The sequence below is a fragment of the Argiope bruennichi genome, chromosome 8 (assembly GCF_947563725.1).
Source record: "Argiope bruennichi chromosome 8, qqArgBrue1.1, whole genome shotgun sequence".
NCBI classification, from domain to species: Eukaryota; Metazoa; Arthropoda; class Arachnida; order Araneae; family Araneidae; genus Argiope; species Argiope bruennichi.
Window position 1 is genome coordinate 18,059,921 of NC_079158.1, and position 20,692 is coordinate 18,080,612.

General features: G+C 29.5%; 1 protein-coding gene across 1 annotated transcript in view; it reads right to left on the reverse strand.

Annotated features, from left to right (window-relative positions):
- LOC129981979 (uncharacterized) overlaps nucleotides 1-2,672 on the reverse strand; it is a 121,114-nt gene extending 118,442 nt beyond the window's left edge. Inside the window, exon 1 of the mRNA XM_056093055.1 lies at nucleotides 2,566-2,672. Within this exon, the coding sequence (XP_055949030.1) occupies nucleotides 2,566-2,571 (6 nt within the window). The 5' untranslated portion in view covers nucleotides 2,572-2,672. The remainder of the gene's footprint in view (nucleotides 1-2,565) is intronic.
- Between the last annotated feature and the right edge of the window lie 18,020 nt (nucleotides 2,673-20,692).

Consider the following 20,692-nt stretch of genomic DNA (forward strand, 5'->3'; position numbering starts at 1 on the left):
TTGTTCAACTACTTCAAGAATTTTCGCAAGAAATATTATCGATTTAAATCTTGAACAAGTATAAATTTAAACATATTTATATTCCTTAACACTATTTCTTAACATTCTTGTACGTCACTATATTTTACAAATATAAAATGTTATTAAAAATATTTTTTTTAAATGTAGCACATAATTTGTTTAGTTTAGTTACGTCAACGACCTGTTTTATAAAGCAGTAGGGCTACTTAGGGATGCTCTTAATTTTGAACCGCGGTCAGATGACGAGGACGACACCTGATATGGCAGACTCTCTCCTACCTTCTACACTACACCAGCGAGAGGACGTTTGGCCTCTACGGATTTAACGGATTAACCAGACCCGCTTACACGACGTTATTCGGTGGAATCGGGTCTCGAATCTCAGATTCCGTAACCTTACAACCAAATCACCATGGCCCCGGACATATTTCGGATGTTGGAAATAGTTCCTACTGAAACGCTTCAATGCGAGAAAACTGAAATTTTTTTTTAATACCACAACAATCCTTATTCAAATAGCAAATTATAAAGTAAAGTAAAGAAACGACTTTATAAAGTATATACTTTAAAAACTCATTACTATAGATTTTGTATTAATTAAAGCCAGTGGGCGTGATTTCGCCAAATCTTTCTCATATACTGCCAAATAAAGATGGATTTGCTGTTTAGGTGCGATTTTCCCCAATCGACTGAAACCAAAATTTGATACATAATTATAATTGCAAACACAAAACAATACACCGAATATGATATATTAAAGTCATTATGCGTTTGAGTAAAAACGATTGCATGATTCTCACTTTTGACAACTGTCTCCCTTTTTAGATTTGGTTCAAAATTTAAGATATTTACATAATAAATGTGTAATATATGTACCGAATTTTTATGATGTAGTTCTCTTCATTTTGTAATTAATCCTGTTAACTAAAAAAAGTTTTGCCCAAAATTTGTTAGAAATCTTCTAATTTGGTGTAAAGACCAGGCATTCCAAATTTCATCCATCCAGCTTAAAGTGTTTTTTAATTATATTTATCTCAGAAAAACAGACAGTTTCCAAAAATGTGATTTTCGAACTCAGAAAGGACTTGAACTGGAAGATTCTTCAAAATTCTGAGTTCAAATTTTTTAAAAATTACAATATTTTTCTTATATTTCTTGTACGAAAATGTAAGCAACGAGTGTTGATAATAGAAATAATACATAGGATGTTTCTTTTATTGATATTAAAGGCTAGCAGAAAATGAACTCTTACTTCTAAAACTTGTTTTCCAAAGAGAAGGATCTGGAAATGAAAAGTGAATTTAAAAATGTATATAAATGATTTTATGAACTCATTTATGATTTTTTTTATCATTTTATGAAATCCATAAAAAAGCAAAAAATGTAGACGTTATCTTTTTATAATGGTTTGAATCTTTATCAGAAGCTTTTGTCATTTAATGAAACAGGGGGTATTGTTTATTATTTATTAAAAATTTTGTATAAAATGTCTATTATGTTTTCTTGCATATTAATTCGTCTTATACATAGTAGAACTGACATAATTTTGACTTTCATAAGAAAAGTCAAAGATCACAATGGTCAATAAATGCGAATGGAACTTGAGATGCAAGAATTTCGAAAGAAGAAAAAAATCCCGAGTGTACATGATTAAAAAAAAAATCCCTTTTCTGTCTCTCATATATGAAGTATGCAATGATAAAGTATAGTAATCATAAAAAATTGGCAAAAAAATCTCGATATTTCGATGAATTTCCACTTTTGAGACTTCCAAAATCAATTGGAATTTTGCCTGTTACTTTAATTGCATATGAAGAATATAATTCCAAATCCTGTTGAGCTAGACAAATGATACTTGGTATGTGGTCTTTGAAGCTTACTTGTAGAATCTGTCAAATTTTGAAGAAAATCTATTTACAGAATTTTTTTGTCTGAGAACAAGCGAACAAGATAAAAACCGAATACAACGGACTAGACCTTCCACATTGCATGTACATCTTTAGCATCCAAAGTATGGATCCGAATCAAATTTTAAATCACATCTTCAAATATTTCATTATTTATCGATCTGCTCATTAACATGCATATACACCTGATAACTCAAAAACGCAACAATTTAGATGAATGAAATTTGATATAAGATCTTGTTGCAAAGTAGTAATTTTGCATCAAAGTTTGTTTCCAATCGATCGAAAATGATTTTAAAAATAAAAACAACTGAATTTTCCTCAGGATATACAAATTAGAAATCGCTCTTGTGCCAAAGGATTTCGAAGATAAATCTGAACATTTGTGACGTTCAGATCTGTCTAATCATTTTTATTTGGGGGAGGGGGAGAAAGATAGCATCTCAATATTTCGAGATCACTCCATTTGGTTTACATAGTTAAGCGACTGACAGCGAACTGATATGAACTATACCGAAACAGAAACTGCAACATCAGAAAGTTAGCAATGTCCGAAATACAACACAAAACAAAACATCTTGACTCATTTCTCAAACGATTTACATATATACAATCATTCTATAATGTATGTACATACCTGCATTATAGCAGTTTGTATTTGGAGACTGGCAGCAAGCAATGGGTTTTTTATTAAAGAACGGGCATTGAATATGCAGTATGTGTCCAAAATAAATGAATGGAAAATCTATGACTTCTCTTTTTATCCAGAGAGGCATTAAGCTGAAAAAAAAATCCTAAAATTATGCAAGCAGAATAAGCACTAAAATTGTAACTCGTGCGTTATCACCTACCAAACAATAAACACCATTCAAATCTCTTATACGAAGCGAATAACAATTGTTGCCAAAGTCATATAAGAAACTTTTGCTGAGAGCAGCATCAAGATCGCAATCGGGTTCAAACATCAAGAGTTATAAGCAGTGCAACAGAGACAGAGAGTCGTAGTGGGCTCGAATAGCAAGATAGGATCCCACGACAGCATCTGAATTTAAATGTGCCATCAGACATGAGGTCCAATAGATTCTTTTGGCCATGGTTTGTTCTTCGGGCACGTTTTGTTTCCATCGATCTTCTGGCCCATGCAAGTTGCTAGCGTGCATGAAGGCAGACAAGTGGTATAGTATTGAATGAATTAATGTGTTTTAATTTGTCTTTTCCCTGCCCTTATTTATTATTTCAGTTTTTTCCCAGCTTCTTAAATTAGCACTTCAATCAGGTTTTGAAATTATTCTAAGTAATTTTCAAAATCCAACAGAAAATTTTTACTTACAATAAAGATGAATATATGAGTGTGTGTTGGCGCTCTGCAGGCCATACCATTTGACTTATAGTTATCAAAGTGTATTGGTCCATATTATACTATAGAGAATGGGAATACAAACATTGTAGCGATTTTTTTTTTGAAATTTGAAATTTTAATTAATTTCGGAATAACTTCCAAAAATATTCAACATTAAAATGATTCTTATACCGTTTCAAAGTCCAAAAATTTATTTTTTCATTTTTTTTCTGTAAAATTCTTTAGTATAGATTTCATTAACTTCTAAAAATTGTTTTTATATTTCAAAATAATATTTTTATTATTGTGAATGAAACCAATCGTTTTCATTGTTTCATCAAATATTTGATCGCATGATTTTCTTCCATCGATGAAAACTAAGATTCTATTGATTATCTGGATAATTTACAGGACAAATATAAAAGTGAAATTACAATACCGATAAGTTTAGAAGATAGATGAAAGGGGCAAAAATATATTCATGTTGTTATGGAATTGATGTCCAATACCACATCATCTATACTCAATGAGCAGCGCATAAATTTAACATCTAGCCATTTAACAGAACCATACATTTTATTTAAATGAAATGAATTTTATTTATTGAATGAGTTATAACCAATATTTTTGTCAATGCATCTGGTCTCAAACTCCACGCGAATTTAAGATTTTTAGTATAATTTTAATTTAATTGTAAAGTAATGCAAATGAAATCATTTAGTGGGATTTAAAATTTAAACTTTATAATGAATAATTTTGGAATAAACTATAATTAGAATTATAATGTCAAATAACGATTGATCTTACGTTCTAATAAGCCATTAATTGTATACAGAAATAAGCAGAAATGCAATTATAGAAGCAAAAGTTCTTAGGTACCATGAAAAATGAAGTGAGTGTAGGTAGTCAAGTTGGGCAATAAAAAAATTACAGCGTACGACAGAATTTATTTAGAAAGTGCGAGGCAGATGAATGGCTACTTAGAGAAAAACAAAGAGATCGTTTATAGCTACTATTTGGAGACCCTTGTAAACTTGCTTTTGTAGGAAAGCTATAAAAACGCTGATTAGAAATAAGAATTCCACCATTGCCCTTAGTTTTGAAATGATATATATATAAATTTATATATATTAAATACTAATTTATTTATTTTATCTATTTTTAACCACTTCTTTCAAAACTTAAATTAGCCCATATTACTTCATTTTCTCTTATTTATCGAACGAAATACTACATTTTTTTTATTTATTTCCAACAAGCTCTCTCAAAGAAAGAAGACTAATACAAGTCTAAAGTTTCAAGACCAAGAATAAAATTCTCTAACACCAGCGGTATTCCTTCCAAAGATAGTCAAGATGAGATCCCTATGAGAATCTTTCAGTAAAAAACATTGAGGGAAAACATTCTTAACACTTTTCGCTTCCATCTCAGTGTGAACAGAGGCGTTTCTACCCTCATCGCGTGTACATTAATTAATTAATTAATAATTAGTGTAATATGGGTTTTACTCACTGAAATGAGTTTAAACATATATTAATGACCTACTGTGAAAAAACTGGATTTTTAAAGTTAAAATTGAAAAAAAATCTTCTATTGTGTACGTACATCTTAAATAGATATATAATATTTTTACGTTCTCATATACGTAGTATAAAAAAAAGTATTGTAATCGCCAAAAAAAAAAAAAAAAAATATTCGCGATTTCAACAAATTTTCACATTTTTAGATCTCCCTGTGTACGAAAAACACATTTTGATAATATATCTATCCGTCCGTCTGTCAGTCTGTGATAAAAAAATAACTCAAAAATGCTTTGAACTAAATGGATGAAATTGGGTATAAAATCTTCATCCAAAATGTGTACAATTCTGTCATATTTTGAGCGAAATTCATTCCTTGGGAGTTTATCCGTCCGGATGTCCGATTGTAAGTAAGCACGATGACTGCAAAACGAAGAGAACTATATGATTAAAATTCAGTACACGTATTTGACATCCATAATGTAGACACCTATAATATGTTGAACCAAATCCAACAAGGTGTTGATCGTCTGCCGGTCTGTACTTTCAGAAGCATGTAAACGTGAGAACTTAAATATATCAAATTTAGTATGTAATTTTTTATACAATTGGGATTCTGCGTTACATTTTAGTTTCTATCGGCCGGGAAAAGCTCGAATAAAGTAAAAATTTGAATCCGGAATTCATCGCCAAAACACTCTCAGAGTATCATACGATAGCTTGAATAAAAATTCTAGATTCGTGGCAAATGTTAATATTTCGCAGCTATTGTAAGTTCAATGATATGCTGGGTATTTTTTGGTATAACATATATTAGAGAGTATGCGAGTAGGTTTTGGGGAACCTATTCTTGCTGGAAGTTTGTGGAAATAAATTATTATTAAAAATACCAGCATACTTTAGTTATTTAACAATTGAAAGTGTAAGATACTGCAAATTAAAAAATATGCCATTATAGATGGGAGAAAAGAGGAATTATGGAAGAGGTTACCTTGGCAAATATAAGGCATATAATTCCCGAATTTAACGAAGGGTAAACACTCTTTTCAATTACGACATGTACTATGAAATTAATAACACGATTTTAAACACCGCTAATTAGATCTAACGTTCGATACAACAAAAGGGATGTTTCACAGATGAGAATGTGTTAACGCCGCACATATGAAAAATATCGGCCACTTTTAGGTGCTGTTGATAATTACGATGATGAACGTTGCAATGATATCGCATAGGGACCCTCTTCACTTTATAGAACATATTTATCATATGTATTCTACATGATCGAAATCTCAATCATCTGGAGCTATCGCAGGACATAGGTTATACCTGTCGTGTCATTATTATACTCGATAAGCTTGCAAATGCTCTTGCGATCCAACTAGTCCACATTTCGGAATGCAATACCACTTGCTTAAATGGAAATCCATCGTGAAATGCCCTAATCACTAGCAGTTTCCGTCATTATGCGGTGTGCCACAGCTAATGTTCGCGACTATATTACCGTGATTTGGGTGTGTGTGTGATCACATATGATAGAGTAACTCACAGCGATTGAATCGACTACATTATACAATGAGAAATATATGCATTATAATATCCGCTCAAGAGTATAAAATGTGTTTTAAAGATAATCAACTTATTAGGATTATTATGTTTAAAAGAGAGGCTCAACATCGTAAATTTGACTACTGAATACTTTTAATCTTGTAATACAGAAGGAATGCAAATTTATAAACATTTGTTTTGTTATTATATTAAGTTTTGCTACTATATATTATACATTGTTACATTTACATTTGTTTGCTACTATATGTTATATTTTGCATGCCGGCGTCCTGGCCTAGCGATAGCGCGTCTTTCCCGTGATCTGGACTCCCCTGGTTCGGATATGGTTGTTCTTTATCCTGTGTTCTATCTGTGAGGCGTGTGAAATAATCCCCTCCCCTCTGTAAAAAGGGGTTGTGCAAGCAATTATATGAATGTCATTTTCATATGAGCAAGAAGTCAGATTTCTGCCCTCCGGTACTCAGGGGTCCTTACCCTTAGAAGCTACTGCACCCTCTTTCCTCTTCCTTACCTCCCTCTTTCCCAGATCTCTTGAACTTGTTTTGAATTGGTATTCAGTCCAAGAGAGATAAGCAACAACAACATAATTTACATATTTCTATTAAGAAATACACTGTATGTTTCATTGACCATTTATTTTTGATATCTGAGGTTAAAAATGTTTATGGGTTTTCAAAACATATGTAAAGGATTTTAATAACATTCATAAATTTTATTCATCACTTTTTTGGACAAATTTATAAAAGAAATAACAAGTTATTTTAACATGTCACAAAATTTAAAATACTGATGTAGAATACCACATTAAATAAAATTCATGCAAGAAATGCAAGGAAAAAACCATTATTTTGAAAATACATTAACATTTTCGTAATTATTTGCAAATTGAAGCTTTTAATCGAAATATAAAATCAAAACATAAAAATCATTCAATGCGTTTTCACTTTTTGTAAAATGTATTATTATGATTCATAGTATATAACCGTTCAGAATGAATTACTTAACCCTTTAAAGGGCCATTTTTTTCTAGTCATATTATTTTAAAATATTTTTAGGCTTGAAATTAGAATAAGAAAAGGGATTCATTTAGCTTATTAGATAAATTTAATTTGATTAATTTATTTGGTTAATTAATAATTAAGTAACAAATCAAGACACATCATTTTGTGTGAGATAAAGAACTAAAGTATCTTAATTTTTGTTTTACTAAAAAAAATTGTCAGAACTTATGCCAACCTACATAATTGCATACAAAGATTGATAATTTGGTGGGAAGCATACTTCCCACGGCCCTAGAAAGGGTAAACTGCAGCAAAATTCCTTTAAAAAATTACATCAGTTTTTCTTTTTGAAAGGAAATTATTTATTTCAATAATGTGTTTATATTAACTTAATGCAATATATATTATCTTCTGAAATTCAATATATTTATTTTATTTTGTGTGCTATTATATTCTGTAGAGTTTCTCTATTTATTACATTTATAAATGGATCACAAACAGCTTCCCCGAATAACCAGTGAAATAAAAATTCCAGAATTCATTAATAGGTAAAAATATTTCGAAACGCCCAACATGAATGAATGCTGATTTCCACCGATTTACTCGATTTTGAGAAATATTTATAATACAAGAGAGTTTAATTGCGATAGTCTGTTCTGTCATTTGCTTCATAAATGATCATCACCTTGCACTCTAACACTGTCACCGAGGAGCATCCACTGGTCCTTTGTTAATGCATCTGGTCTAGACAGGTTTGTCACGTGTGACAGCACAGATAGATGCTCACTTTATCATCACATAATAAGCATCACTGTTTTAAACTCATCTCATAGAACTCGTAGAAAACCCTTAAGTCATCTTATCAAAATTAGTGACATGCTTTATCGGTAATAACCGAGACACAAATTGCTATCTCAGAACAAAACCTGAGGCACAAATTCCCCTCTTCGATATAAGATTTTCGTTTGAGTTTAATAACAAGAAGTCCATAATATGCATAATATAATATCTGTAACATACAAATAATAAATGTAAAACATATTTTACTTAAAATGCTATTTTCAGAAGCCCCAGGAAACATTCAAAAAATTGACAAGCAAAAATATTGACAGTATATAAACCTTTCTTTGAATGTGACTTTTCAAATAAATTTGTAAGCTTAATATAAAAATTGTCCAGGAAATGTGTTCGTTCCAGATGGATTGTTATTCTGTTAACAGAATTTCGGATATGATTGTCCAGGAAAGCTTTAGCAGAAAATCTAAAACATATTAGAAGAGTATTTTAAAGTAAAGAAAGTTTTTATTAATTTTAGTACTTAGTATAAAATTTTGATGTTACAATATATTTAAATTTGAAAATATATTGTAACATCAAAATTTTATATCCTTGCATGGAATCGTTTCTATCCATAATATTCACGAATATTTAAATGAAAACTAAACTGAAATCAATATTTTACCTTTGCTATGATCCAGCATAGAAAAATGTAAATAATATTTGAAATTTACAATCCCATAATTAATTTTTATTTATGCCGAACTTTATTCACACATCAATAAATCAGGCCATTTAATCATAAAAAAAAAGAAACTTTCTCGCATATTAAACGGCAGGACAGAATTTGCAATTTTACATCCTGTAATGACGCAACTAAAAAGGCTGAGGTATTTTGAATTCCTCCCCCCTCCCAGCATTAGAATAATAAATGAATGATATATATATATATATATACATAAAGTGAGATAGAGAGATCTTTATCGCGAAATTTTTAGATTATGCGACTAAAACACAATAATGTTGAATTTGCTGAATTTGTTGTTGTTTGAATTTGCAGCCAGCTTATGATCTTGGCAAAATCATCAAAACCATATCGTCCAAAATTACTATAACTCCAGGTATTCATAATTAACATTAATCTAATAGAGGTGCTTACAATCTTAATCATTCTACAAAAAACATTGTAAATGACTTTAAAAAAATGGGAACAAAAAATCTGCCAATAAACAAAATTTTGTTCAAACTACTGCCAGTAGACAGTGGTGACTCAGAGAACCCGTAGTGCACATGTAAATTATTTTATATGATGTTGTATTTTATAAAAACGGGGAAAATTCATAGTGAACGAATTTTCAGGTTACTGACTATTAAAAAGACCTCGCTTTCCTAAAAAATACCAAGCGAATTAAATTATTTTACCTCACAAAGCTAATTGCCCTTTGGAATTTTGAATTGCTTTTTAATGGGCTTATTCACCGGTAAAAGATTCCGGAAAACCATAAAGAGATTTGAAGAAATAATATCTCTGCCTGTTTATTCTGGATAAGAAGGAAAAGTTTTTGCAGAAATAATTGAGCACATTTTTTATTCTAGTAATAGATAAAGGTATCAAACTTGCAGATTTCTGTCAGTATCCGCAACGAACTTAGAAAGAATATTTTTAGATTTTATAACCAGTATCTAAAGAATCCTAAGCAAAAATATTTGCATTGGTACTATTACTTTTCATGATAATAAGAACTCTAATTATCATATTTGGAACAATTTTTTTCGCCAAATCTCTTTTTTTTCCTACTTTATATTAAAATAATCTATAGTATTTCTTAGATTACTTTTCAATTATTATGGCTGCGAGCAACTCTAAATAAGAAATTAGATTATGGACATAATATTTAATTATCTGCATTATAAATTTAAAGGAAGACAAGCAAATAATCGCAAAAACAATATATTTCACTCTGTATATCAAAAAGTCATTGTGTGCGTAATGTACTCGTATAATGATATTGAAATTAAAAATTATGTAGATGCATCAAAATTTTTAATAAAAATATATGAATTGATGTTTCTATATGTATGATTTTATGTAGTAAATCAAAGATCGAAAATAATCTAAAATGAAAAATAATAATAATAATAATAAAGAATGAAGCCTTTTTCCTTTAAAAATTATCCTTCACAAAGATCTATCTTCTTCAAACTATATATATATATATATATATATATATATATATATATATATATATATATATATATATATATATATATATATATTCATTTTTACAATCGATATATAATTCTTTCTTGCTATCAGCCATGCAGAAAATACTTTAGAATCACCGAAACAAAGGAACATAACTCTGTAAAAGAACAGAAAGATAAGTCCTTTAGAAATTACATTAAGTCGTCATAAAAGTTGGTTTTCTGCTTCGTTTCTAAGGGTCTTTATTGCTGAGAAGAATGAGGGACATAAATTTCTTATTTTCCACCTGATGGCCCTGCCTTTCCCCCTTTCAAAAAAATGGAGACATTTGTCGGAGACCCAAAAGACAAGATTCCCCGATCCGTGAAAGGTGGTTGGAATTCGTCTCAGTCTTTCCGCCCTCACCCCTCCCACGTCCATAATCTCTCTCATTTTTCCAATCCCCTCCCAGGATTACTTTTTAAATCGGAGAATAAAAGTTTTCTCTTACTTTTTTGGGTCGGAATTAGGTTTCTGAAAGTATATTCTTTTGTTATCTGTCTGTTCTGTTCAGTTACAGTTTCCTTTATCTAACTGGCTAGATTTTTTTCTTTTTCCAGTCGAATATGATGTTAGACACCACTTTCGCTGTTATTAAGTTTAAGAACTCATTTCGAAGGAAGATATTTTTTTTTGGATTTGAAATAAGTAGTGTCAGAAAGTAAACAAATGTATCAAAAAAAAGTTAGGAGTAGATTTTAATCCTAACAGTCATTTCAAATGTAAATTTTCCTTTCAGCAATCCTTGTAAAAATTGCTTTCCTGTTACTCACCATATTTTTTGTGATATTCAACCTCTCTATATTTAATAATATGTACAAATTTACTATATGCTTTTATTAACTAAATTTTTGAAAATTTTTGTTCTTAAGATATATAAAGTAATTATATATATATCTTTTTCTTGTTTCTCATGTTTTATTAAAAATAGAAAATTCATATTTTTAAATAGATTTTTAGATTTTTATATGTTTTCAGTAACTAAACATTAAGAATTTGTATTCTCAATATATATAAAATGATTGAATCATCTATCTAACCTAGCAAGATTTTTCTGTTTTTCATGTTCTATTAAAAAAGAAAATTCTTATTTATAAAAATATTTTGAGATTTTTATATGCTTTTAGAAACTAATGATTAAAATACTTTGCTCTTAAGATATATAATGTAATTTAACAATCTACACTACTGAGCAAGATATTTCAGTTTTTCATGTTCTATTAAAAGTAGAGAATTCGTATTCATAAACATATTTTCAAAAAATGTTATAGATAAAAACCTTTATAAGAATTTCTAAATATGTGCAAATATCAAAAAATTTCGTGTTTTTATATTAAAAAAATCATATTTTTCAAACCGTATAACAATTAGAAGGAAATAATGGAAACGTTTCACGAGGAGACATTGAAAACTTCAATAGGCAAGATTCCAGAAATAAAGCATTTATTTTTAAATATACATGCATTTAGTAAGACGTTAATTTTTTTAAAGACATAAAATAATACATTGGTTTTTTAAAGACATTTAGTAATACATTTTAGAAAGACATTGTTTTTTTAACCCTTTATTTACTGACGGCACTTAAAAGTACCATTTAAATCTGGCTTATATATTCGTAATATGACAATTTTTGCTGATGGTATTCTAAACAATACAGAATACCTTGTAGAACAACAAATCTCCAAAATCGGTTAAGCCAGAGAAAGACCTTAAAAGCACGGGACAAAGATATGCAAGTATCCTTAAAGAGGTAAACATGCAACTCTTCTTTAAATTGTTGCTGACTTCATAGTTAAAACACCAATCAATGTCAGTTTGCGAATTGTTCAACGGATCATCATTCATATGAGCTTTCGGAGTCTACAAGTGTATCATTATCACTGCACGGTAGAAAGCTTTACGCCTTATATAGGATCGCCAACACCACTATTGAATTGTTGATAATTAGAAACATATTGTTTTTTTTTTCTGGCGAATCTCCTTTCCAATTGCACAGACGGATGGACGTAATTGGGTGTGCAGATTGTTTCATGAATCCATGGACTTTCTATGTCAACAGGGGACTGTTCAGTTTGGTGCAGCCTCTGGGAAGTATTTAACGTGATATGGAATCCCTGATACATCAAGTTATGACTCTGACAAGTGACAGGTACATAAACATATTGTCCAGTCATCTATGTCCATTCAAGTCCATTATGCATTCCGACGGATTTCGACATCTCCAAAAAGAAAATACGACATCCCACACTAGAAAATTGCTACCGAGTGGATCCAAGAACACTTTTGGCTTTAGACACTCCTATAAGTAATCTAAATCCTCAGAAATGAACATTATTGGAAATATCTATGATTCCTTACAACGTGCTGTTCAGAAGAGACCTATTCACAGCACACTCCTACAAATTTGTGGATTTCCCTGAGAAATTCGGGATGTGAATTTCCTCCAGTATACTTCATGCAATATTCGAGACCATGATTGAGACCATTTTGAGAGCTGTTGTAGATACAATAGGAAATGCAACAATATTTTTAAACAAAGATATTTGTTTAAAAATATCCAATGAAGAATTAACGGAAGTGGTCTCTCCGAAATTTTTTGGCATATTCTCTAATAAAATTATCTTCTTTCCCCTAATCTAGAATTTTTGACAAGATCGTAAATGCCACGAATGCTCAATTTTATTTTTTATTTTTATTTTCACATATTACAGCAGTGTGGTTCGTAGTATAGCAAAGCCCCAATTGTGTATTATTAACTGTATGCCATTGATGAAAAATGATTACGAAAGACCATATTAGCTTGTGATCTTTAGCGATTAATCACTGAGAAGTGGTTGATTATGGCATGAAATGAAATTGCAGACCAAACAGACAGTCAGCGGATTTGGTTTCTGTAGATATACATTTTTGAGTATGTGTTTACTTTATTTATCTAACTTTTTTGTAAAATTGTTTTTACTTGTATTTGGACAACTGGGTTGAATGATTTATTCAGAATGGATTTCGTTTAAGGTTCGATAAAAATCTATAAATTAGGTGTAAAGAACCATATATAAAATTTCATACATCTGACTCAAAATGATTTAGAATTATCGTGCTCACAAACGGATAGACATAATTAAAAAAAAATGTGTTTTTCGAACTCAAGAAGTCTGAAATCTGGAAATTCTTCAGATTCTTATTTTTTTGACGATTACAATAATTGTCTTTGTATTCTTCGTACGCGATAAACTGAATGAAGAGTATAAAATATTCACTTTATGTTATGTTAATATCTCTTCCAATTCTGTGGATTCTAAAGCTTATCATAAGTTTTATAGTTTATTTATAAGTTAATTTTGATAAAAAAAGGTTTGATATAAATTAATTTTGATAATAAGATTTTGATATTAGTTAATTTTTATTATAAGATTTTTGACATTTAACAAATATTTCAATTTATTTGGCACTGAAATAATCAGATTTGTTCAATCTTTCAGTACACAAACTTAAAATTATTTCAAGAATCTTTCTTGGGCACGTTAAAAATTAACTTACAAAAATAATTTTTTATTCAGAAATATTAAACTTTGGTTTAAATTGAACTGTCATATACGTGGCTTCAAATACAATTAAATGTAATTTTTACATAAATTACTTCCTGCTTATTTCAGTTGTTAAAAAAAGTGACTACTAGCGTTGCATAACTTTTACTTTTTGAAAAAAAAATATTATCTAAACTCCTTTTTTATCTCTTTAGCCGTCCTCTCCTGTCAGAGAACATTTCTGTTTTTCCTCTGTTTTTCGCAGCATTAGAACAAAAAAAAGAAAAAAAAAATCTGAAGCAAGTAAACATTTACAAAGTGTTTTAAGTTCTTTAAAGTTTTAAAATGTAGAATAACGCTTGAAGCGCGTTACGGCCGCCCTGCAGAAGTTTCACTTGAACACGCCAAATTCGTTATGGGCGACGAAGTGATCTATAAAAACTTTATAACCCGCGCAAAACTCCCTACCAACACAAATATATTGTAAGATTTTATGATATTAAAGCATATTCGTAATGTTGTATAATGTAGTTTAATATTAAATAATATAATATTGGATAATAATGTGCAAAATGCTGGGCTACTTAAGCCTTAAATCATTGAGTTAAAAGCTTACATAAAAAAAGCTACCTAGGCATTCTCTATTTCGAAAGCTTATATAAAAAAGAAAAATATTTATGAAGAGATATTTGAGAAGTTTCAAAAGGAAAAGGCCTTTTATGACATTAAAATGAATTGCATTTGATAAAATATTTTCACAAATACATTAAATTTTTATTAATTTTCATTTAACTAACATTCATTACTTATCTTCAACTAAAAATATATGGCGAAACAGTCCTGAGTTCATCGACATTTCTATCCTCATATAGAGTTCATATACCTTCCAATTCCTTCCGATATAGAGTTAATTAAATATAGATCACCCATGTTTGCCTTTTTGAGAAATAAATTGAGCACACATAATTTATTTCTTACATTTTTACAAAACTAAACAAGTTCTTGATTATTTCTGTGGTAAAATAAGTAGCTGCTATAATTTTAGTAATTGTAAGAATTTTAGCACAATAATAAGTAAATATTATTTTTAAATTTATGCACGTTAATTATTTCAAAGTTTCTCATATATCGAAATGTTAATTTAAAGCAACACATTTTGCTGTTTCAAAGCACAAAGAACAAACATTTATTTTCAACTTCTAAGATTCTCTCTCTCTCTCTAACAGTTTTTAAGATAGTAGAACTCTTCAAATTTAATTAATTTTTCTTTCCATTAACAGACTTTTTTTCAATTTCCCGTTCTGTTGATTTAATAATTAACTTGAAAAGTAGCAGAACAGCAGTGAAAGTTTCCCAATAAAAGTATTTTAAGTGACGACTAATCAATAAAATTCTTATTAAAAGAATTTTTTTTAAAAACAAACACATTATGATGGATCTTTGTAGAAGTACACATTATAATAGTGAAGTTAGAACACTGCAATTTATTTATGAGAGGAAACTAGTTTTTAGATTTAAAAAAAAACTGATTGTTCATTCCATTTTTTTAAAAAAATGATGAAATTTTTAAGATAAAGACCTGTTACTGAGATGAATATTTACTAAAAGCCAGGGATTTTTTTTTAACCTCATTTATTTTATGTTAGTAAAGTTACAAATTCTGCCCCTTAAACTTATTTTAAAACTTTGTACACTTATCTGTTGTTAATGATAATATATTATTTTGTCATTTTCAGAGCATAATTATAAGTCAATCGGTTCATTTTATTGAATTCTAATTCTATACATGTCGAATTACATATTATAAAGCTGAGAGGAAAAAAATTGATTTTTAGATTTCAGAAAATTAATTTTACTAATTATAAATAAATAATTAAAAAGCTGAAGAGATGAAATAAAATAATTGAATTGTACATTAAAATAGTTTCTTATTTTTTGTTACATTTATCTTTTAAAACACTTACTATATAAAATAATATAACATTAACTAAAATAATTCAGAAAAACATAAATTTTGATTGAATTAATAAGGGATAATAAAATTTAGAAAACCCAGTTCATAATGAATAATAACACTTTAGTAGTAATTACATGCCAAATTTGATACTAGCACTAGATCCAACGCTCTGCTTTTTAGAATGTTTTGAATGGGGAATTTTTTTTTTTCAATAAGCACATCGCATGGCAAAATTTACAAATAGTATCCAGGCAATAAATACAATCATGTTAAAGCGCGATATGAAAATTATCATTTTTTGAATATCTGATAACTAAATATATTGAGGGATATAAGAATCGCTGAATTTGTGAAATGATTTCCAGATAAGTTTTTTTAACTAGTTCGATAAATGAAAACTTTATCGACTTAAAAAGATGCCAATCTAATTCCATAATTTGCGTTCAATCCATTGTTAAATTAATTAGAAATATGATTTGTGAAAGCATATTTTAAAGAAACAAGTAGTACGAATCGATGATGTTTAATATGTAGAACTTCAAAAAATTCAAATTCATTTTTAAATATATTATGATAACTAGTGAAATGTGATGCTACATTAGTCAGAAACATAGTGTGTCTCAAATTTTCAAGAGTTTTTGAGTCATATTTGTCACCAGATAAACAGACGTACAGAAATAATACCAAAAATCTGTTTTTAGAACTCGAACTTCGGTCTGAAACGAGGAAATATAGCAAAATCTGGAGTTTGAATTTTTGACTTTTATTAATACAGTATCTATACTTTGCATGCGAGAGGATAAAAAAAGATATAATTCTATTAATCGAAATTTACAAAATGAAAATTGTAACTAATTTCATTATATATTCCGATGCAATGTAGGAAGAGACATATAATTATTTGGTTGAAGAAATAATTTTACTATTACACTTTATTTTGAGATTGAATAATTATGAATTGTAATAATTAAGGAAAGATGGGAGAATAATATTTTTCTTGTTTTACAAATATAAGAATAGTAGCGAAAACATATATAAAATTCTATACGCAGTCAGCATTCCAGGTATTCTTAGAATGCAGTAAGATAGGCCAGAATGGAGAACTACCCTTCTTAAAAGAATTTTATACTTTATTTTTAAAATGCTTCTCTAGTATCTGTAATGACAAGAAGAGGAAATTTCTGTATCCGTATTCTCGTATCAATAATGATAAGAAGAAGATTTCAAAAACAGAGGAAAGCAGTAAGTACTATTCCAAATGTTTCTATGAAAATTTATTCTGCAAGGGAAGCTAAAAAAGCTCGTAGCTAGTTGAAATCCGGAGAATTTTCAAAAGATTATTTTCTTCGTAAAATATATATGTATTCTATTTTCTCTTAGTTATTTGGGGAATAAAGAAGAAAAAATATTGAAAATATGGATATATGTTATAAAAGCTTTTTCAAAACAAAAGTACAGCAAATTCTAACAAGTGAATGATATTTTTTTCTTTTTCTTAAACATTTTTCTTTATATTATCAAACGTATTTGGACTGATTCATATGCATGCATTAGCATTAAAATTTAGAAGGGAAGTAAATTCAAAATAACTGCCCTGATTACAAATGTCCATAATTATTGAACAACTAGCCATATTTGACAATCAGTTGACTAACTGTTATTACTGTTTTTACTGTAGCTTTTATGTGTAGCTTGTTCTCTCAATATTTCCATCGTCAAAGTGTTTTTAATGGCACATTTTTTGAAGCATGTAATTTGTATTATTTTAGAAGCATTGCATCTATACTTTTAATTGCACTATTCACTTCCAAAATAATTCTATCATCTTATCCCAAATTTTTGCTTTAATTTGAAACTATTAAGATTATTGTAACTACTGAGAATAAATTTCTATTAACTCAATATTTTTCTTTTCAATCGAAACAATTCCCCCACGGATGCACCTCAAATATGAGAAGTTTATGGAATGGTGGTTGATTCTCGCTGCTCTGGTAAGTACAGAAATGGAATGGGTTCAGTTGACCTTTACCTACCAATGACGGGACATAGTTGCTATGGAAATGGCTGTACCATGATCGGACTTTGAGATTTAACAGTAGTTCCAGCCATTGCTGTCACTATGTGCAGTCATTCAGATATTTCCTTGTATCTTTGAGCATGCTGAAGTAATTGTTTGTTGTTTTCAACCGAATATGGCTTGTTAAATATGCAAGAATAATAAGTGAAATCATTCTGTTTCATATTTTAGTATATAAAGCAAAATATGTTTCATACTATTTATAACATCTAAAAGATTTCGTACTTACGATTCGATCAAAGTTTAGAACACTACAATAAGAAAAAAAAAGGCTGATGTTAAATTTGCATGCTTCCAATTATACAACAAAACTGTACTGTTTAGAATATGAAAGCTATAAAAAACTCTATTTAAATTTATTTAATCCTCATAAACTCTTTTTAAAACATTAAATGTAACAGAGTTCCCTGACCGTAAAATCGTCGTTTAAAACTCATTCAGCTGTAAGATTTTCTACAACACTGTTCCATATATTTATATAAAAAAATTTGATCCATAGATGCTGTTGTAAATTAACAATTAACATTACAAACAATAAATATTTTACAATATTCTTCAGACATTATATTAATTAAAATGCATCAGGCCAATTTTTTTTTTTTTAATTTACACTTTGGAGTGTTCTGATTGATTAGCTATCATTGTAAAGTGGCGAAATTTTTCCAGTTGTTGAAGCTGAGAGACTCTGTCAAAACCTCTTTTGTGATATCTTTCGAAAATAAAGGACGGTGGGAGGTACGGAAAGGCTGACATTTTAGATTTTAGGCATCGAATGCTTTTAAAATAAAAATTACCAAATTGGAAGATTGGTTCCAGAAAAGATTGGTGTAGATTGGGTAGAATATCCAGATTGTTTTTCCCGAGAAAAATGTATTGTACAATAAATTTTTTGAGATTTCTCTCTGAAATAAAGAATGGTGCAGACTACATAGCCACTGTGGACGCATCTATTAACTATGAGCTTTCTTATAAATTTAATTAAAGAAATTGGACTACTAAGTGATGAAACTGGACTATTTATTAATTTGTTGATTTTGTAGATAAGTAATTATAGAATTCACCACACGAATTTATTCAGAAGTTATGAACTGAATAGAAAATTCACAATATAATTATATTGGAATATGAATATGATTACGAAGGATTAAAAATCTACAATATCATAAATTCATTACTACATAAAAAACCTATAATAATAAAGATAATAAACTATTCACATGTTCTCCATGTTTTATTAAAAGCAAATAATCAATGAAATTCCCTCTTTTAACACTGTTGAAACATCGACATCTTATTTACTAATATTCCATTCCTGTTTGTCAGTTGTCGTCTGAAAAAAGTACACCTGCGCAACATTTTTACTGGAAAATGAATGTTTATATCTTTCGCAAATATCATTAAATCCTTCTACAAGTTTTTGCAAAGTCATTTTCCTGAAGAGACAGGGAAAATGTGTTATGAAAATCGATGTAGAACCGAATAAAAGAAACATTTTCAAGTTTTGCATGTTGTTGTTGTTTATAATGGCACTTGCCATGGACAAGCTCGCTGATGAAGTCAGCAATTTTTAGCCAAGGGAACGTCTCTTGTTTTCAGTAGCGCCAACTAGGGTCAAGAGTACGTCTTAGCTACTCACACATCTCATTCGATTGCACAACCCCTTTTTACAGGGAGGGGAGACACATTAACACATCTCAGAGATAGAACAGATGAAGAACAAGCATGTCCGAACCGGGACTCGAACCCAGGACGCCCAGATCACGGGGAAGACACGCTACCCCTATGCGAGACGCAGCATGTTTTTCATGTTAATAGTCCCTGTTAATTCTTTAAGAGTGATAGACCTCATTAAAATTCGTCCAAGAATACAAGAATATTTGAACAAGGAGATAAGATGTAAAATGTAAGGAATCATGCAGTTGGAAATATAGATTTTTCACAAGTATTTAAAGGAAGATATATCAAGGGGTTGGATTTTATAAACCTATTAAAAATAGAATCATCTTTTCAAAATATAAAAATGTAAGGTAAAAAAAAAAATTAAAACTGACACTTTATTAAAACTACATGGGCAAATTGAAACCAAGAGACTATTTTTGCTCTTTGGAAGGTTTTGGCAACGCAATATTTAGTTTCTTCATGATATTAATTATGGATATTTTGAGGTTTATTTCAATAATTTTAACCCCTGCAGCGCCATTTTTACATTTAAATTACGAGTTTGACAACTTTGAGATTGAAACTCAAAATTACAAATCCTTATTTCCGAAATCACTAAAATTCTTGTTTCAATAATACATAATTATTATTTCACTGAAATATATTGATAAAAAGTGACTCGTTGCCTTATCGTTTTGGAGTTTTAAAATTGAATCCACTACTTACTTATAAGCATCCCATGGCTGTTTATAGAACATCGCCTATGAAATGCAGGCTGGGGAAAAACATTTCCCAAAAGATAGGTATCCTAAACCACTCCATCGCCTCCGCAGCATAAATATGTTGCTATGCATGATAAGAGGCTTTTACGGAGGAGTTTTTCAAGATAGGAAAAGCGTGTCAAGAAATGGCAATGAAGAATAGAGTTCTCTTTCTGAATTTCGGTCTCGGGATGAAAGTCACGTGAATAGTCCTGTCATCCTATGCTTATCACTGACCCTTTGTGACTGTGAGAAGAATAAAAAAAAAAAAAAAGGGAAAAGCATTTTCATGTTGATTGGTGATAGTCAGGGGACGACGCATCCTCAGAGAGAAC